The 21489-nt window shown below is 40.3% G+C and overlaps 2 protein-coding genes across 28 annotated transcripts in view; both read left to right on the top strand.

Annotated features, from left to right (window-relative positions):
* The window catches only part of BAZ2B (bromodomain adjacent to zinc finger domain 2B), a 409685-nt gene that overhangs the window by 349205 nt on the left and 38991 nt on the right, over positions 1-21489 (top strand). For all 27 annotated transcript variants that reach the window (XM_073019726.1, XM_073019727.1, XM_073019730.1 and 24 more), the window contains one exon: positions 1422-1566. In XM_073019726.1, coding sequence (XP_072875827.1) covers positions 1422-1566 — 145 coding nt within the window. The remainder of the gene's footprint in view (positions 1-1421; positions 1567-21489) is intronic.
* On the top strand, positions 783-1225 carry LOC103217161 (large ribosomal subunit protein eL34-like). Its single transcript, XM_038002073.2, has one exon. It carries the CDS (start codon positions 832-834, stop codon positions 1183-1185), a length of 354 nt encoding a protein of 117 aa, XP_037858001.2. The 5' UTR covers positions 783-831; the 3' UTR covers positions 1186-1225.

Here is a 21489-nt window from a genome sequence, read left to right as displayed (position 1 = left end):
CTGAAGTGAGAGGATTGTTTGAGCCCAGGAGTTTGAGACAAGCCTGGGCAACATGCGAGACCCCATCTCTATTTTTTAAAAAATTAAAATAAAAATAAAAACTGAATTTCATAGCATTAGTGAAATTTAAGATGAGCTTTTTATAAGAACAAAAATGAGTTTTTTAAAGGTATTACAACATGCCTGTGATGGTATTAATGTTAGATTCTTCACAGACCTATCCCAAAACTTAATTATATGTTGTCTAGGTTTACAACCTGAGTGTAAAAATAGGCAAATACAGGCTTAGCCAATTACATATATATTATTTGTTTTTTGTTTTGCTTTGCTTTTCGAAACAGTCTCGCTCTGTTACCTAGGCTGGAGTGAAATGGCATGATCACGGCAGCCTTGACCTCCCAGGCTCAAGCGATCCTCCCGCCTCAGCCTCCCTGGTAGCTGGAACTACAGGCATGTGCCATGACGCCCAGCTGATTTTTCATACTTTTTTTGTAGAGATGGGATGTCACTATGTTGCCAAGGCTGATCGCTAATTCCTGGGTTTAAACGATCCACCCGCCTTGGCCTCCCAGAGTGCTGGGATTACAGGCATGAGCCACTGTGCCTGGCCTATATGTATTATTAGTTATATACTGTAATCAATAAGAGTTGAATTGAACCAGTTTGCTTTGGCTCCATAAAATACTTGATCCCATTGTTTATTATCAAGTAAAAGGATAAGTTTTATTTTATCAGGTAACTTATCCTTTTACTCCATGGCAACAAAAATAATTATTCTTAAAATGATTTCTATCTTTGCTCTTCCGGGGACGTTGTCTGCAGGCACTCAGAATGGTCCAACGTTTGACATACCGACGTAGGCTTTCCTACAATACAGCCTCTAACAAAACTAGGCTGTCCCGAACCCCTGGTAATAGAATTGTTTACCTTTATACCGAGAAGGTTGGGAAAGCACCAAAATCTGCATGTGGTGTGTGCCCAGGCAGACTTCGAGGGGTTCGTGCTGTAAGACCTAAAGTTCTTATGAGATTGTCCAAAACAAAGAAACATGTCAGCAGGGCCTATGGTGGTTCCATGTGTGCTAAATGTATTCGTGACAGGATCAAGCGTGCTTTCCTTATCGAGGAGCAGAAAATCGTTGTGAAAGTGTTGAAGGCACAAGCACAGAGTCAAAAAGCTAAATAAAAAAATGAAACTTTTTTGAGTAATAAAAATGAAAAGACTTGCTGGAAAAAAAAAATGATTTCTGTCTTTATAAATGTTACTGAAATTGAAGTCGGGCATGAATATTTAGCCCTTTTGCTCTTTTCCCAGTAGTGAAATTTATGTGCTTAAAGGTATAAAAGTATAAAGTTACTTATACATTAATTTTTAAAGTATTTAACATCCCAAACCTAATTATATGTAGCATTTTTTAACAGCAACAGAGTCAGTACAGAAGGAAGCTCTTTGATGCCTCTCACTCATTGCGTTCAGTGATGTTTGGCCAGGATCGTTACAGACGCCGGTACTGGATTCTTCCCCAATGTGGGGGGATTTTTGTAGAAGGCATGGAGAGTGGTGAAGGTAAGAACTAATAATCCGATACAAATTGTTAAATAAGAAACTATATATTTTAAAACTCTGTTACTTCTTCAATATATTTTATGTTCCCATAATCAATCTTTGGTAAACATGTAAAACCTTAATTCTCATTCCTTTTGAACTCGTAATGCCCCTTCACTGATACACACTTCCTCCTAGCCCTTGATATTTCTTTTGCTACTCCTTCTGACATCAGACATAAGCTGTTCTTTCTTTTGTGGACAAAGACTTGTATTTGTATCTATATTACCTTTTATAGCTGCTGTTCCATTTCTCTTTCTTCCCATTGTCAAACTTCCCAATAAGTGGTTTATTCTTTTAATAAGCATACATCCTGACAGTAACCCCCTGCAGGTAACTTGCTTAAATCTAAGATCATCATAATCCTCATTCCTTTTCAAATCTTGTTAATGTTTGAAGTTTGTGATCACTTCCTTCTCCTTCAAACTTCTTCCTTTTTTGAATTTTGTGTTACCGCAAATTCATGATATTCTACCTTTAGACTTCTCTCGCTGGCTCCATTTCTGTTGCATTAACTAGCAGAGTACATTGTGCATTTATGTGCTCAGTAAACCTTCTTGAATTTAACTTTTCAGAACTCCATGTCTGGACATTTTCAAATGCCAAATTCTGGTGAAAACAAAAGTTTTATGTTAGTGCTTATAGATTTCAAAATAGCTATTGACTCATGTTGGTACAAGGAAGCAAAAATGTTTTTACATTCTGAAAATCTGTAAGCACTAACATTAACACTTTTGTCCCCATCAGACATGGAAGAAAAAACACATTTTTGAATGCCTGCTATGTGCTAGACATTTCTAGGCACTGCAGGAGATACAAAGCTGTATAAAATAGAATCCATGTCATGTTTATAGTCCACTAGGGAGAGAAGACTGGCTAATCATATAGACGACTCTAATAGAAAATATAAATAAAGCAGTTGCTTTTAAGCGTTTTATTTTTAGTAATGGGATCACGTTTTTTTAAAATGAAAATGTTATGCAGAATCTCAACATCTAACAAAAACCAATTGTTCTGATTGATCTACTTGGGAGAATTTTCTAGCTTATACAAATAGACCTCTGTTCTATATACTTGCCTTCCAATTCATTAGTGACCCCAGAGGCATCTCTAATGATGTTAGGATTCTGCAATAAGAGTAAGCTCAGAACCTATGAAAGCAAAGTGCCTAGAGGGATCAAAGCTGAGAAACATTATGTACCTTACTTAACATTTTGTCATAATGTTTGGTACAGATGGCCATCTCTGCCACTAGACTGTGAGCTCTTGGAGAGCAGAGATTAATTTTGGCAGGGGAATTACACTGAAATAGATAACCTGGTAGCAAAGTATGCATTGGATTGGAAGAAGAAGTAAAGAAACTGATTGTGCAACCGTTACAATAACCCAGCTGAGAAGTAGGGAGGCCATAACCTCAGGAGCAAACAGGGATAAAAGGAAGACAGAAAGAAGGATCTTCAAGGTTGAATTGCTGTAAGAAATTATTGAATATGATGTAGGAAAGTGGAAATTAGAGATAAATTTAATGACTTAATTCCCAATAGAAAATTTGTGGGCTAGACATGATGGCTCACACCTTTAATCCCAGCACTTTGGGAGACCAAGACAGACAGATCACTTGAGGCCAGGAGCTTGAGACCAACCTGGGCAACATGGCAAAACCTCGTCTCTAGCAAAAAATACAAAAATTAGCCAGGTGCAGTGACATGTGCCTATAGTCCCAGCTACTCTGGAGGCTGAGGCACAAGAATCACTTGAACCCGGGAGACAGAGGTTGCAGTGAGCCAAGAGTGCACCACTGCACTCCAGCCTGGGTGACAGAGTGGATGCTGTCTCAAAAACAAATAAATACATATATACATACATAATAAAAGTTATGATACTTTGGCCAAGCACAGTGGCTCACATTTGTAATCCCAGCACTTTGAGAAGCCAGCGGGGGCAGATCACCTGAGGTCAGGAGTCCAAGACTAGCCTGAACAACATGGAGAAACCCCATCTCTACTAAAAATACAAAAAAAACTAGCCAGGTGTGGTGGCGCATGCCTGTAATCCCAGCTACTCGGGAGGCTGAGGCAGGAGAATCTCTTGAACCCAGGAAGCAAGCGGATGTTGCAGTGAGCCGAGATCGTGCCATTGCACTCCAGCCTGGGCAACAGGAGTGAAGATCTGTCTCAAAACAACAACAAAAAAAAATTATGATACTTTAAAATGAATTAGAGCAGTCAATAGGAGGGGTTGTTTGAAATGAAATTAAGTCAAAGTTTTAGTATAGGATCTAATTTAAAGTGACAAAATTATGTGTCAGTTAGAAGTACAGAGGCTGGGAGACTTAAGAGCAGTTTTTTTTTTTTTAAATGCCCAGGTGAATGGCTTTTTAACCTTAGGTGTAATTAGAATCACCTGAAAAGCCTAAGAAAACGACTCATCTGAGCCCTACCCCAGACCAGTTAAATATTCAATATGATTAAGAGCCACGTTCTTCTTAATCACTTGGGCATGTAAACTTGAAGTACCTAGGACATCAACTTTCCTTCAAAATACCTGAAATCAGTCTCTTTGCAACACTCCTGAAATCAGTTCTTCGTCATTGTATACCTGGATTATTACACCTGTCCTCAACTTCTCTATATACAATTCCCTCCTTCCATCACATTCTGTCAACATACCATGTCTCTACTCTGAAACCTTAAATGACTCTATAACCTGTAACATGAAGTAATAAATATATACTTAGCCTGGCATTCAAGACAGTATACAATTCTGACCCCAAGCTATCTTTACGCTGTTCTCTTAATGAGAATTCACCTAGTCCAATCTACTCACTCAACACATGTGTGTTCCTCCCCTTGCATCTTTGCCAAATCTTGTTTATTATAATAATAATCTGCTTTTCTTCTACTATCTAAATTTCACCCATCCATCTTGATCCAGCTCAAATCCTAAGCTTTTCCACAAACTTCCCAGCTTATTTAAGTGGACTTTTTAATATATGTGAAATTGAACCCCCAGAAAAGCAGATAATTAATTAGACCATTATTTTAGCACATTAATATGTATACTATTTCCTTATTTAAATCTTATAATCTTTATCTGTACTTTTAATTTTCCACAGTGTTGGAAGGATAGTATTTTATATATCACAGGCACACTTAAAATACTTTAAGATTTAAATAAACAAATAAATAATTTAATGTCTTTATAAGGTTTACAAGAATAGCTTATAGGAGACAGTTTTGTGTTTTGTAATTTTAGGTCTCTCAGATTAACATAGATTGAATTTACATATTAGATCTCCTTTTCCATCCAGGCTCTTCTATGTAACCTCTCTGGACCCTGATTTCCCTTTCTGCAAAAAAAAAATATTAATAAGCTGTATATGAATTCTTTGGTTGTTACAAGGATCATGTCAGATAATGGATCTAAAAGAACTACAAAGTGATATATAAATAGCAGTTGTACTTTATACTCTTATTTGTGGTCATTGCAGAGCAGGGAGAAGTAGGGATAATTTTTCACTTAGTTTATTTTCTTCTAAAGTTTTTTTATTATTTCATTAATAGATACATTAATAGACATTAATGAAATAATAAGGGAATATATGTCTGCTATATTCTATGTGCTATGAACTTAATAGGTAATACATTCCTTCTCTTTATCTTACAGCTAATTAAAATGAGGAAAAACTCAGATGATTTATTCATCTAATGTTTATTTGCGCCTGTATTGTGCCTTGTACTAAGTGCTATGGAGATGCAAAAGAAGACCAGGCTCACTGGTTCATGCCTGTATTCCTAGCACTTTCGGAGGCTGAGGCAGGAGGATTGCTTGAGCCCAGGAGTTCACAACAAGCCTGGGCAACATAGCAAGACCTTGTCTCTACTAAAAATCATATATATAGAGAGGCACCTGTAATCTCAGTCAGTCAGGAGGTTGACATAGGGGGATCACTTTAACATAACATGATGCAAAAGAATCAGTTAACCTGTCCCTATCCACAAAGAGCTCACAGTCTCATTGGAAAGATAGAGCACATATGAAGACAAAGAGAACATACAAGTATATAATATGAGCAAGTAGTGCTCTGACAGGCAAGGCTGATAAGGATCAGTAAGTTTCAAACTAGTAGAAGCTACCATAAATAAATAGGTGCTGAAAGTTAATTCAACATTAACAATATACATTATTGTCATCATCTTATTTATTACTTTTTTTTTTTTTTTTTTTTTTTTTGAGACAGAGTCTCGCTCTGTTGCCCAGGCTGGAGTGCAGTGGAGTGATCTTGGCTCACTGCAAGCTCCACCTCCGGGGTTCATGCCATTCTCCTGCCTCAGCCTCCCAAGTAGCTGGGACTACAGGTGCTCGCCACCACTCCTGGCTAATTTTTTTTGTAGTTTTTTAGTAGAGACAGGGTTTCACTGTGTTAGCCAGAATGGTCTCGATCTCCTGACCTCGTGATCTGCCCGCCTCTGCCTCCCAAAGTGCTGGGATTACAGGTGTGAGCCACCGCACCCGGCTGCATATTTATTCCTTTTAAAAGTTCCTTAAAAGTATAATGTGTTCTTAATAAAGAAAGGTTAGATTTAACATTAAATATACAAGTTTTAAAAAAATACTTACAATAACATTAACATCAATTAATATTACGGGGAGAAGATATCAGACATTGGATTACCTTCACAGAAAAATATTAATTAACTTCATGTTGTACAAGAGGCAAGGTAATATATACCACAAGCAATACACATGGTGCTAATAACAACAACGTTTATTAGTGTTGATAACTTCAGAGCAGATAAATAACAGAGCACATGGGATCTCTGAGCCCCTACAGTGGTTCCCCAAGGGTGTGCCTTGTCCAGTTGGAGACTGGACAAGAAACAAGATCACTCAAAGAGAGAAAACTCTACCTTCATAACACTGTATATTTTGAGGTTAGTCCAAGACCTTCATTATTCTAAGAAACAACATACATCTCAAAGGACCTCTGGGCCTAGGAACAACACTAGGAAGTATGCATTACAAAGGACCAGGGTCTACATACCAAGAACTTTGAAAATAGCAGCTAAAGACCCTACTGTTCCTCTGCAAATCAGCTCAATGGCTAAGCAGGTTTGCTGATGGGTCTTGGGAACGAGAGAAGGAAGAGAGCCCCCATGTCCATTTAGCTAAGACTGAGAGTTTATTCCTTCTCAGTCCACCCCCTGACCCTTGGTGTGGCTCACTAGATAATAAGCATCCTCATCTGGAATAGAAAGCAATTAGATTTTAAATGGGGCCTTCAGTGTTTGTTGAGAGTGCTGAGGCATTATATAGCCAAAGAAATTCCAAAACAAACAATATACCACAGCATTAGGAGATACAGAGCTCCCCTGAGCAATCTGGCTGCATATCCAACAAACAGTTCAAAGCTATGCAATTCTCTAATATTAACTCAGGTCAAGGAAGCAATGCTAATTTGTTCAGTGATATGATCCCAGGCTCTCTTAATGGTAGCGTTTCCCACGATAGCAATTGCGGGTCATACCCTCAGCTTCATAGGTGTCTATTCAAGGCAAGAGCCTTTGTACAAAGTAATGAAAGCCTGTATCCTTAACACCTGTGGATAGGCTCTAATGCTAGCACTGGAGACCACTGCTGGGAAAGTGACCAGTGTCTTAGATTTTGAGTCGCTATTAAAGGTCTCATAGTATTTCCAAAATGTGCAGTGTTATGTACAGGTGGGAGGCAGGGAAAGCACGCCTTTCGCATAAGACTAGTTCCATTGGATTACAGAGGTTTCATGTTACATTTTATATCCACTTGGCATTTATGTTTTCCTGGGGTTAACACGCTGTTGGCATGCTATTAGACTCAACTGCAGGTCTGAAGTGGAAGTATTTGGTTGAGAGTTTTATGCTGCTTTGGGGTTCTCCTAATGTGGGACATGGATCCACTGGGAGCCAAGATGTCAGAGTACATGTTTCTCTGCACCTGAGAAGATGAATAGAGTTTTACACAGTATGACTAGTAAGGGAAGAATTATGGAGGGCCAGGGCAAATGAGAACTCTGGGAGTAGAATTTCCGGAAGGTCCTCCAGAGTTGAGTATGTTAAGCATAACAAATCCCACACTGTGATAGCTTTGCACTGAGTGTCATTGTGTGGGATTGCTGCGCAGGATTATTTGGTACAGTTTGTTAATATCTGCAAGAAAGGTGAAGAGAGAGTCATTCATGCTCCAACCAGCCTTTGACTTTTTTTGGTCAGGCACGTTTATGCCCAAAGCACAGTCCATCATCATCTTCAAGGACAACCTATATGGTCTGTTCTTTCTTTCTGGAACAGTAAATTCCACATGAAAGCAGGAGTTGTACTTTCCCACCAGAGATACCCTGTGGATAGAATATACTACATGGATATAGAGACTGCAGCAAAATCTCCCACTTGCAGAATAAGCATACAACAGAAATTTAGAATGTTTGGAATAAAGAGAGAATCAAAGTTGCTCTTCTGTAGGTGTAGCTAGCAAGTGTCATCAGGAAGTCAGGAGGGCATCCAAGTTTGTATCCATCCATTTGTCTGTAATATGAACACACAAACCTCCCAGCCACGTGTTGAAATTATGACAGGTACAAGGAAAGAACTATTGAAGTGTAAAAACTCAGGTCTTGGCATACCAAGTAAATTCTTTGTCTGTTTCTGCTTTTTGACTCCCAGGTGCCAAGGAACTTCACCAAAGTGGAGGGACCTTTATGAGTATAAACAGCAGAGGTAACCCAGACCAAACAATCTTACAGAAGTTATTGTTAAAGGGATGGGCACAGCTGTCTTTCAGAATGCTGTTCCACCATTCTATACTGCCTGTGGATAAGAGGGAGCCTAGAATAGCCACTTAGTACCATGTTGGCAATACCATTCTACATGGTCCCATTGTAGTATGCCAGCAGCTGTGAAAGCACTTTCATTGCTTGATTGTGTCATATCTGGAAACCCCAATATATAACAGTATGCTTCAGTCTTAATAGCATGTATATTATCTGCAAATGCAAGAGACACAGTAACTCCAAAGGTGTATACCATTCATTAGCTAGAGGAGATCAAACACCCAAAAACTAACACATGCCATCAGCATCTCTGCCTGAGACCAGTCATAGATCACTTGTAGTTCCAGTATCAAACAGGGTTAGGCAAACGGGTTTGTTAAATTGTGAAATGGTATTACGCAGTACCCCTGCCTGAGTCTGTTCTTGTATAAGAAATACAACCTGTTTCACCTGTAGGTGTGCAACACTGTCGCACGATGTCTGCCGACCTTGTAAGTATAGGTGGGTTTTGGCAACATACCTGGCCAACAGTTATAGAAGCTACCAACAGAAGTCACAAAAAAAAGGTCTAATTAAGGGCAAGGCATGGTGGCTTATACCTGTAATCCCAGCACTTTGGGAAGCTGAGGTGGGAGAATCAGTTGAGCCCAGGAGTTCAAGACCAGCCTGGGTAACATGGTGGAATCACATCTCTACAGAAAAATTAGCCAGGTGTAGTTCCAGCTACTCAGGAGTTTGAAGTGGGAGAATCAATTAAGCACAGGAGTTCGAGGCTACAGTGAGCCACAATCGCGTCACTGCACTTCAGCCTCGGGGACAGAGCAAGACCCTGTCTCAAAAAGAAAAAAAGTCCAACTGACATGTCAACTTAAATACCCCACCCTGATAAAGGAACAACTAAAGTTCACGCAAAAGGTCCAAAAGCATTCATAGTGATTGTAATTCTAATCTTTCAGCCATAGGTAACACGGAATCCAAACCCCAGTTGAGGAACTTGTTTGCCAGAGCTCTTTTGCAGTCTGGAATAATAGATACTGGTCCTCCATTTCTAGCAAACCCATAAATATTGGAGGCTGTTCTCTTTTCCAGCATAATCTTCTAGGGTACATGGTTAGTGATCCCTTGGAAGAGATTAAAGGGGAATGAGCCCACCCATATTTCTCCTTGAGTTTGAAAGGGCTCAGATTAGGAACAAAGAATCTTGGCTTCTAGAGTTGACTCAAATTCATAAAGTGGAACTGATGACTAGGAGCAGTCCCACCAGCAATGCCACTTCCAGAGTCAAGGTGATGCAGGGTATCTCCCTGTCTCTATGTCCTTTTCTGGAGAGTCTCGAGGTTGTGAGATCTTCCAAGTTTGTGTGGATGAGGCTTAATAGCCCTCGTCCTCCCCAGGGACCTTCTTCACCTAATCTTCTAGTGAATCCGCCTCTCCCAATAATTACTCAAGCCTGTAAACTATTCAGTATCACGTTTCATCTCACATGTCCCTTTTCCACAGTCTCAGTGGGTCTTTTAACTTTTTGAATAGGACCACACTCCCACACTCAAGAATTAGGCCACCTCTCAATTTCTGTCTTATTCCTTCTGAGCAATACCACATTTATTGGTGTGAGGGAGACTGCCTGAAGCTGGGCCCATCTGTCTATTCCTTCTTTTGTTCCTTCTTTCTTTATATTTTGGGCAGAAACCTGTGCATCTCGTGAGACCCTGTCTCTTTCCATTTCCACCCCTGCTGGGGGGCTTGTATGACCTAAAAGAACTATTTCATGTCCAACATTGCCTCCCAGATGAAGGAATAAAGTCAAAGGCGTTGTCCGCTTAGGAAGACCTGCTCTGACTCGGTCATCCAACATTCTCTGCACCGAGAGCATGTTGTTAGGGATTCTGTACTCAAACACTGGATTTTCTTGTAATTATGCTAACACAGCCGGTTGTCTCAGAGTGTGTCCAAGTAACTACACTATCTATGGATCTAGTCCACTTCACATTCAAGTCTCAGGAAAATCACCGCAATGGTAATATGTATTACCCATGCTACCAAGCATCCAGTTTAGAAGCAGGGTGACAACATCAGCCCCAATATTATTCGTCAACCCAGACTGCTCATTGTTCAACCAGGCCATGTGTTTCACTTTACTCAGCTTCACTTAACACCACTGTTGTCTCCTAACCATGCAAGTTAGCAGGCCAAGCCTCTACTATCCCTACAGTAGTGAACCTATTAAGAGCCTTGCTCTTGCTCTGTATAATGCTGGATCTCCTCCTGCTAGTGTTCCCACTCAGGCTCCTGAATACCGTGCCTCACAGTAACTGGCTTCACATACAGCAGAACCAGCTGCCCCATACTGTAGATAAACAGTGGGAATTTGTCCCACCTTCCCTTCTAGAGAGACTACCACACCCTTTCTAGTGCATCCTACCCCTTTGTACTCCTGAAAATCTCTAAGTTGATAAGGAGAAGAGAGAGAACTTAATTTCAAGCCACCTTATTACACTGGAAACCCTCTTTACCACTTGAGGGTTTCTGCCATTCTCAGGCATAGCTGCTGAGACCATCCTAACTGCCAAGTGAATGACCACTGTGCCCAGAAGAAATTATTTGACCCATAGGTTCTCTTCTTTCAGAAAGCCATGACATCAGGACTTTGTTGGGCACCAACTGTAGTATAAGATGCATAGTTACGCAAACCACTGACCCACATGGTGCTAATGGCAGCAAAGTTTGTTAGTGAGAGTAACCTACAAGCAGAGAAGTAACCATACACAGGATTCCCAGCCTCCATAATGAGTCCACAGGACTTGGACATGCAACAAGACTACTCCAAGAGACGAAACACTGTACCCCACACCTTGCTCTGTATGCATTAGTGTGAGAAAGAGTAAAAAGCACTTAATTTCTGAGTAATGATAAACATTATCAAGGGACCTTTGGGTTTAGAAACAGTGCTAGGACATATGCATATCAAGGGTAAAAGTCCACATAGGGAGGACGCTGAGAACAGTGTTGACGTCAGCTGAAGGCCTTCTGACCTGCTGCTGCCTCTCAGGGAAGTGGGAAAGAAGAAAGCCTTCCAGCCAAAACCAAGGATTTTTTTTCCAGTTCAGTTCACTGTTTTTGTTTGTTTGTTTTTTGTTCTGTTTTATTATACTGTAAGTTCTGAGATACAAGTGCAGAACGTACAGGTTTGTTACACAGGTATTCACGTGCCATGGTGGTTTGCTGCACCCATCAAACCGTCATCTACATTAGGTATTCCTCCTAATGCTATCCCTCTCCCAGACCCTCACCCCACCAACAGGCCCTGGTGTGTGATGTTCCCTTCCCTATGTCCATGTGTTCTTATTGTTCAACTCCCACTTACGAGTGGGAACATGCGGTGTTTGGTTTTCTGTTCTTCTGTTAGCTTGCTGAGAGTGATGGTTTCCAGCTTCATCCATGTCCCTGCAAAGGACATGAACTCATCCTTTTTTATTTCTGCATAGTATTCCATGGTGTATATGTGCCACATTTTCTTTATCCAGTCTATCATTGATGGGCATTTGAGTTGATTCCAAGTCTTTGTTTTGTGAACAGTGCTGCAATAAACATACATATGCATGTGTCTTTATAGTAGAATGATTTATAATCCTTTGGGTATATACCCAGTAATGGGATTGCTGGATCAAATTGTATTCCTGGCTCTAGATCCTTGAGGAATCACCACACAGTCTTCCACAATGATTGAACTAATTTATATTCCCACCAACAGTCTAAAAGTGTTCCTATTTCTCCATATCCTCTCCAACACCTGTTGTTTCCTGACTTTTTAATGATTGCCATTCTAACTGGCATGAGATGGTATCTCATTGTGGTTTTGATTTGCATTTCTCTAATGACCAGTGATGATGAGCATTTTTTCATGTGTCTGTTAGCTGCATAAATATCTTCTCTTGGGAAGTGTCTGTTCATATCCGTCGCCCGCTTTTTGATGGGGTTTTTTTTTCTTATAAATTTGTTGAAGTTCCTTGTAGATTCTGGATATTAGCCCTTTGTCAGATGGATAGATTGCAAAAATTTTCTCTCGTTTTGTATGTTGAGTTTATTGAGAGTTTTTAGCATGAAGGCTGTTGAATTTTGTCAAAGGTCCTTTCTGCATCTATTGAGATAATCATGTGGGTTTTGTCATTGGTTCTGTTTATGTGATGGATTATGTTTATTGATTTCTGTATGTTGAAACAGCCTTGCATCCCAGAGATGAAGCCAACTTGATCATGGTGGATAAGCTTTTTGATGTGCTGCTGGATTCAACTTGCCAGTATTTTATTGAGAATTTTCACATCAATGTTCATCCAGGATATTGGCCTGAAATTTTCTTTCTTTTTGTTGCGTCTCTGCCAGGTTTTGGTATCAGGATGATGCTGGCCTTATAAAATGAGTTAGGAAGGAGTCCCTCTTTTTCTATTGTTTGGAATAGTTTCAAAAGGAATGGTAGCAGCTCTTTTTTATACCTCTGGTAAAATTTGGCTGGAATCCGTCTGGTACTGAGCTTTTTTTGGCTGGTAGGCTATTAATTATTGCCTCAATTTCAGAACTTGTTATTGGTCTATCCAGGGTTTCGACTTATTCCTGATTTAGTCTTGGGAGAGTGTATGTGTCCAGGAATTTATCCATTTCTTCCAGATTTTCTAGTTTATTTGTGTAGAGATGTTTATAGTATTCTCTGATGGTAGTTTATATTTCTGTGGGATCAGTGGTGATATCTACTCTATCATGTTTTATTGTGTCTACTTGATTCTTCTCTCTTTTCTTCTTTATTAGTCTGGCTAGTAGTCTATCTATTTTGTTGATCTTTTCAAAAAACCAGCTCCTGGATTCATTGATTTTTTTGAAGGGCCTTTTGTGTCTCTGTCTCCTTCAGTTCTGCTCTGATCTTAGTTATTTCTTGTGTTCTGCTAGCTTTTGAATTTGTTTGCTCTTGCCTCTCTAGTTCTTTTAATTGTGATGTTAAGGTGTTGATTTTAGATCTTTCCTGCTTTCTTTTATGGGCATTTAGTGCTATAAATTTCCCTCTAAACACTGCTTTGGCTGTGTCCCAGAGATTCGGGTACGTTGTGTCTTTGTTCTCATTAGTTTCAAATAACTTATTTATTTCTGCCTTCATTTCATTATTTACCCAGTAGTCATTCAGGCACAGGTTGTTTGGCTTCCATGTAGTTGTGTGGTTTTGAGTGAGTTTCTTAACCCTGAGTTATAATTTCATTGCACTGTGGTCTAAGAGACTGTTAGTTATTATTTCCATGGTTTTGCATTTGCTGAGGAGTGTTTTACTTCCAATTATGTGGTCAATTTTAGAATAAGTACGATGTGGTGCTGAGAAGAATGTATATTCTGTTGATTTGGGGTGGAGAGTTCTGTAGATGTCTATTAGGTCCCCTTGCTCCATAGCTGAGTTCAAGTCCTGAATGTTCTTGTTAACTTTCTGTCTCATTGATCTGTCTAACATTGACAGTGGGGTGTTAAAGTCTCCCACTATTATTATGTTAGAGTCTAAGTCTCTTTGTAGGTCTCTAAGAACTTGCTTTATTAATTTGGGTGCTGCTGTATTGGGTGCATATATATTTAGGATAGTTAGCTCTTGTTGTGTTGATCCCTTTACCATTATGTAATGCCTTTCTTTGTCTTTTTTGATCTTTGTTGGTTTAAAGTCTGTTTTATCAGAGACTAGGATTGTAACCCCTGCATTTTTTGCTTTCCATTTGCTTGGTAAATATTCCTCCATCCCTTTGTTTTGAGCCCTATTTGTATCTTTTCGTGTGAGATGCGTCTCCTGAATACAGCACACCGATGGGTCTTGACTCCTTATCCAGTTTGCCAGTCTGTGTCTTTTAACTGGGGCATTTAGCCTGTTTACATTTAAGTTTAATATTGTTATGTGTATATTTGATCCTGTCATTATGGTGCTGGCTGGTTATTTTGCCCAATAGTTGATGCAGTTTCTTCATAGTCTTGATAGTCTTTACAATTTGGTATGTTTTTGCAGTGGCTGGTACCAGTATTTCCTTTCCATGTTTAGTACTTCCTTCAGGAGCTCTTGTAAGACAAGCCTGGTGGTGACAAAATCTCTCAGCATTTGCCTGTCTGTAAAGAATTTTATTTCTCCTTCACTTATGAAGCTGAGTTTGACTGGAGATGAAATTCTGGGTTGAAAATTCTTTTGGTTTGTTTGTGTTTTTTTTGTTTTTTGGGGGTTTTTTTGCTTTTCAAACTTTATTGTTATCAGTAAGCAACTTTATATGTTATCACAAACTCTCCTTTAACAGTACTTTTCCTGGCTGTACACTATTTCCAAAAAATGACCTAGCTACTCTTTTTTTTTTTTAATTATACTTTACGTTCTAGGGTACATGTACACAACGTGCAGGTTTGTTACATATGTATACAGGTGCCATGTTGGTGTGCTGCACCCATTAACTCATCATTTACATTAGGTATATTTCCTAATGCTATCCCTCCCCTCTCCCCCGTCCCCACAATAGGCCCTGGTGTGTGATGTTCCCCTTCCTGTGTCCAAGTGATCTCATTGTTCAGTTCCCACCTATGAGTGAGAACATGTGGTGTTTGGTTTTCTGTTCTTGTGATAGTTTGCTGAGAATGATGGTTTCCAGCTGCATCCATGTCCCTACAAAGGACATGAACTCATCCTTTTTTATGGCTGCATAGTATTCCATGGTGTATATGTGCCACATTTTCTTAATCCAGTCTGTCACTGATGGACATTTGGGTTGATTCCAAGTCTTTGCTATTGTGAATAGTGCCGCAATAAACATACGTGTGCATGTGTCTTTATAGCAGCATGATTTATAATCCTTTGGGTATATACCCAGTAATGGTATGGCTGAGTCAAATGGTATTTCTAGTTCTAGATCCTTGAGGGATCACCACACTATTTTCCACAATGGTTGAACTAGTTTACAGTCCCACCAACAGTGTAAAAGTGTTCCTATTTGTCCACATCCTCTCCAGCACCTGTTGTTTCCTGACTTTTTAATGATTGCCATTCTAATTGGTGTGAGATGGTATCTCATTGTGGTTTTGATTTGCATTTCTCTGATGGCGAGTGATGATGAGCTTTTTTTCATGTGTCTGTTGGCTGTATAAATGTCTTCTTTTGAGAAGTATCTGTTCATATCTTTTGCCCACTTTTTGATGGGTTTTTTTTTTTTTCTTGTAAATTTGTTTGAGTTCTTTGTAGGTTCTGGATATTAACCCTTTGTCAGATGAGTAGATTGCAAAACTTTTCTCCCATTCTGTAGGTTGCCTGTTCACTCTGATGGTAGGTAGTTTTGCTGTGCAGAAGCTCTTTAGTTTAATTAGATCCACTTGTCAATTTTGGCTTTTGTTGCCGTTGCTTTTGGGATTTTAGACATGAAGTCCTTGCCCATGCCTGTGTCCTGAATGGTATTACCTAGTTTTTCTTCTAGGGTTTTTATGGTTTTAGGTCTAACATTTAAGTCTCTAATCCATCTTGAATTAATTTGCGTATAGGGACTAAGGAAAGGATCCAGTTTCAGCTTTCTGTTTATGACTATCCATAAATTCTTTTCTTTAAGAATGTTGAATATTGGCCCCTGCTCTGTTCTGGCTTCTAGGATTTCTGCAGAGAGATCTGCTGTTAGTCTGATGGATTTCCCTTTGTGGAACCCAACCCAACCCAACCCAGAGAAAAAACCCAACCTTTTTCTCTGGCTGCCCTTAACATTTTTTCGTTCATTTCAACCTTGGTGAATCTGATGATTATGTGTCTTGGGGTTGTGCTTCTCAAGGAGTATCTTGGTGGTGGTCTCTGTATTTTGAATGTTGGTCTCTCTTGCTCGGTTGGGGAAGTTCTCCTGGATAATATCCTGAAGTATGTTTTCCAACTTAGTTTCATTCTCCCCATCACTTTCAGGTACACCAATCAAACGTAGGTTTGGTCTTTTCACATAGTCCCATATTTCTTGGAAGCTTTGTTCATTTCTTTTCATTCTTTTTTCTCTAATCTTGTCTTCACACTTTATTTCATTAAGTTGATATTCAATCATTGATATCCTTTCTTCTGTTTGATTCGGCTATTGCTACTTGTGTGTGCTTTCCAAAGTTCTCGCGCTGTGTTTTTCAGCTCCATCAGATCATTTATGTCCTTCTGTAAACTGGTTATTCTAGGTAGCAATCCCTCTAACCTTTTTTCAACGTTCTTAGCTTCCCTGCATTGGGTTAGAACATGCTCCTTTAGCTCAGAGGAGTTTGTTATTACCCACCTTCTGAAGCCTACTTCTGTCAATTCGTCAAAGTCATTCTCCATCCAGTTTTGTTCCCTTGCTAGCGAGGAGTTGTGTTCCATTGGAGGAGAAGAGGCATTCCAGTTTTGGGAATTTTCAGCCTTTTTGTGCTGGTTTTTCCTCATCTTCGTGGATTTATCTACCTTTGGTCTTTGATGTTGGTGAGCTTCGGATGGAATTTCTGGGTGGATGTCCTTTTGATTGATGTTGATGCTATTCCTTTCTGTTTGTTAGTTTTCCTTCTAACAGTTAGGCCCCTCTGCTGCAGGTCTGCTGGAGTTTGCTGGAGGTCCACTCCAGATCCTATTTGCCTGTATCACCAGTGGAGGCTGCAGAACAGCAAAGATTGCTACCTGTTCCTTCCTGTGGAACCTTCGTCCCACAGGGGCACCCGCCACATGCCAGCCAGAGCTCTCCTGTATGAGGTGTCTGTCAACCCCTGCTCTGAGGTGTCTCCCAGTCAGGAGGCACGGGAGTCAGGGACTCAATTGAGGAGGCAGTCTGTCCCTTAGCAGAGCTGAAATACTGTGCTGGGAGATCCTCTGCTCTCTTCAGAGCCAGCAGGCAGGAACGTTTAAGTGTGCTGAAGCTGTGCCCACAGCCGTGTCTTCCCCCAGGGAGATGGGAGTTTGATCTGTAAGCCCCTGACTGGGGTTGCTGTCTTTCTTTAAGAGATACCCTGCCCAGAGAGGAGGAATCTAGAGAGGCAGTCTGACTACAGCAGCTTCGCTGAGCTGCAGTGGGCTCCACCCAGTTCGAACCTTATGGCAGTTTTATTTACACTGTGAGGGGAAAACCGCCTACTCAAGCCTCTGTAATGGTGGACACCCCTCCCCACACCAAGCTCAACCATCCCAGGTTGACTTCAGACTGCTGTGCTTGCAGTGAGAATTTCAAGCCAGTGGATCTTAGTTTGCTAGGCTCTGTGAGGGTGAGATCCGCTGAGCTAGACCACTTGACTTCCTGGCTTCACCCCCCTTTCCAGGGGAGTGAATGGTTCTGTCTCGCTGGCACTCCAGGCACCACTGGGGTGTGAAAAAAACTCCTGCGGCTAGCTCAGTGTCTGCCCAAATGGCCACCCAGTTTTGTGCTTGAAACGCAGGGCCCTGGTGGCACAGGCACCGGAGGCAATCTCCTGGTCTGCAGATTACAAAGACTGTGGGAAAAGCATAGTATCTGGGCCGGGGTGCACCATTCTTCAAGGCAGAGTCTCTCATGGCTTCCCTTGGCTAGGAGAGGGAGTTCCCAGACCCCTTGCACTTCCCAGGTGAGGCGACGCCCCACCCTACTTCGGCTCACCCTCTGTGGGCTGCACCCACTGTCTAGCCAGTCCCGATGAGATGAACCAAGTACCTCAGTTGGAAATGCAGAAATCACCCACCTTCTGCGTTGATCGCGCTGGGAGCTGCAGACTGGAGCTGTTGGTATTCAGCCATCTTTCCTGGAAGTAGTTCACTGTTTTTTAGAAAACCATTTGGAGTATGTTAGATTGTAGATAATTTATTCACTATTGGAAGGAAACTGAAACATTTATTGTTAATTGTACTGTGATATGAATACTATTCTTTCATTTTGTATTAGGATATAGTTACAGCATTAAGTTTGCAAGTATACAGTGTAATTGCTACCATGGAAATATGAAAATCTTACCTTAAAGATAATGGTTTTATGTTATCATCTTAAAATTTTTAGATCAGCCTGGAAAGGAACAGTCTTAAATAGACATAATAAGAATCTGCTTCCTTTAGTCTCTTCCACAATAATCTCAAGATGCTTCCTAGCATCTTCCTTCCATGATCTTCAAGCTGCTTCCTAGGAGCTGGTTTGTGGTAACACTGCCAACTGAAGACAGGAAAGCTCTGCAAGTACTCCTAAGACTTAGCAGTACTGAATGGGTAGGGGCGCTTGAGCCCTAGGAAGAGGCCATTTGTGATTGCACCTCTCTTCAACCTGTACTCTAAATGCCAGTGCTTTTACATTTCTTGCTTTTTCTGTTTTGCTTAGAGTTTAGTAAAGTCTCACTGAAAGGTTTAGCTTGCTTCATTCCAACTAAGGAGAGTCAAAGGAAAGATGTTTCACTTGAACCAAGAATGGTGGACCCCCAGAATCCCGTGAGAACTATTAGGTGAACCCACAGGGGTCACAGTGCTTCTGGTAAAACTCAAGGAGACAGCTTCTTTCCGGTAGCAAACTTTGCTATGTTTAGCATTCGTTTAAATTAGGAAATGCTATTTTGTCATTATGTACTGCAGTTGCTGCCAGGGTAGTTAATTAAGTGAGGAGTACTTCCAATTTTCTCTCTTAGTTGTCTTCCTCTCCTTTCTTCTGCTTTGAAGATGGTTATTTTTAGTCATTGATACATGTCAAAGAAGTAAGGACTGGAAAGACCAAGGGATTATATGAGATAAAAGATAGAAAACTATTTAAAATTAAAGAATCTCTTTACACTAAATATCCCATATATATTTTCAAATGATTAAAAGTAATTTTACGGCCAGAGGCGGTGGCTCACACCTGTAATCCCAGCACTTTGGGAGGCCAAGGCATATAGATCACAGTAGGTCATGAGTTCGAGACCAGCCTGACCACCATTCGAATGTAAAAGTCAAAGATAGTCGTGACTTTTGAAATTACCATCAGCTCAATATTAGATACAAATAAGTCATCAATGAGTATCAAACTAGTAAAAAATGGTGTGTTTCTTATTTGTTTTAGAATATATGACAGCAATTTTCGAAATTTTTTTAGTTCTCAGAATACAAATATTAGTACTCCCCTACTAGGTAATACATCACCTAAAGTTAAAAGGATTGGAACACATAGGTATATGAAGAGAATATTTGTGACTGTTTTCACATGTGCCTAACTGGAGGTAAAAGTATATGTCTTGGTTTTTTTTCTTCTTGGCATGCCTGCTAACTTTGACTGGATGCCAGAGATTGTGAATTTTACCTTGTTGGATGCTGGATATTGTTAAGTTCCTATATTCTTGACATTTGTTTAACCGAGGCACAGTTAAATTATATCCTTGGAAAAGTTCGATCCTTTCAAGTCTTGCATTTAAACTTTGTCAGGCAGAACTAGAACAATGCTCATTCTAGGGCTGATTATGCCCTGCTACTAAAGCAAGATCCTTCTGAGTACTCTACCCAATGCCTATGAATCTTGAGGTTTCCCACTCTGGTGTGTAGGAACAGAAACTATTCCCAGCCTGTGTGAGCACCTGGCACTTTCCCCTCTAATCCTTTAAGGTACTTTTTCCCCCGCCGAGTCTCACCCATATGTGCTGATCAGTATTTAGCTAAATACTTGAGGAGTTCCTCTGCATATCACTGGAGTTCTCTGCACAGCTCTCTCCCTTCCAGAATATTTTCCTGAGCACTCTAGCCGTTTTGGTCTCCCTGAGCTTTCAGTTCCATCTTCTCATCTTAGGGAGTTTGCCAGGCTCCACCTGGATTACTCCTCTCCTTATTGCTGTATCCTAGAAACTATCCCAAGGCACTAAGCTGGGGCAATCGCAGGACTCACTGAGTGTGTTTTTCATCTTTGTTATTTGATGTTCAGTTTCCTGCAACTGTTGTTTCATATATTTTTTCTGTTTCTGGTTGCTTCATACAAGAAGGTGATCTAGTCCCTGTTACTCTATATTGGTCAGAAGTATAAATCTGATGTATATGGATTTAATTTCAACTAGAAACTAATTTGAAGAGAAGGATGTGAGTGCTATATCAAACATTAATAAAGGACTGGCTGGATAAATTATAGTATACCTATATAACAAAATTATGCAGCTGATCACAAAAATGAACTACAGATGAACTACTGTTACATGTTTTGGAAAGGTCTCTAAGGAATATTGTTAGTGAAAGAATTAAACTCATCCTTTTATTTCATTATTCAAGGAATATTTATTGAGCACCTCCTTTTGTTTTCTTTGGAGACAGGATCTCACTATGTTGCCCATGCTGGATTCAAACTCCTGGGCTCAAGCAATCCTTCCACCTCAGCGTCCCAAGTAGCTGAGACTACAGATGCATGCCACTGTGCCTGGTTTATTGAGCCACTATTTCGTAGTAGCCACCATGCTAAGCATTTAGAATCTAATAGCAAGATACAGACATTGACCGGGCGCAGTGGCTCATCCCTGAAATCCCAAAGCTCATGCCTGTAATCTGCAGGTGGATTGCTTGAGCTCAGGAGTTTGAGACCAGCCTGGCAACAGAGTGAAACCTCGTCTCTACAAAAAATACAAAAATTAGCTGGACATGGTGGCGTGCACCTGTAGTCCCAGCTACTTGGGAGGCTGAGTTGGGAGAATCACTTGAGCTTGGTAGGTTACGGTTGCAGTAAGCCCTAATCACACCACTGCACTCCAGCCTGGGTGACAGAGTGAGACCCTGTCTCAGAAAAAAAAAAAAAAAAAAAAAAAAAAAAGGATACAGACATTGTTCTGCCTTTAAACAAAGCTTGTTGATTTAAATTCTAGTACGTGGGAGGGGGAGGTAATAGAAAATAAACATCATGATTAATGTTAAATTCTGTAAAGGAAATATATAGAATGACATTCTAAGATGAATGGGGGGTCCTAATTTTAGATAAGGTGATCAGAGAAAATCTCTGTAAGGAAATAACATTTATTATCTGAGACATGAAGGATAAGGAGTCAGACAACAAAACAGTATCCCATGCAGAGGGAAGAACAAGACCAAAGGCTCTGAGAAGGGCAAGAACTTAGCATGTTCAAGAAGCTGAAAATACAGAGCAAGAAGAGGAGCAGAG

This window comes from Chlorocebus sabaeus, chromosome 10, assembly GCF_047675955.1.
Source record: "Chlorocebus sabaeus isolate Y175 chromosome 10, mChlSab1.0.hap1, whole genome shotgun sequence".
Classification (NCBI taxonomy): domain Eukaryota; kingdom Metazoa; phylum Chordata; class Mammalia; order Primates; family Cercopithecidae; genus Chlorocebus; species Chlorocebus sabaeus.
The sequence above is the reverse complement of the archived record's forward strand: the minus strand, read 5'-3'. Positions and strand labels throughout refer to the sequence as shown.

Bases quoted from the DNA above. Each gene is read 5' to 3' on its own strand.
- LOC103217161 (XM_038002073.2), top strand. From the start codon at position 832: ATGGTCCAACGTTTGACATACCGACGTAGGCTTTCCTACAATACAGCC.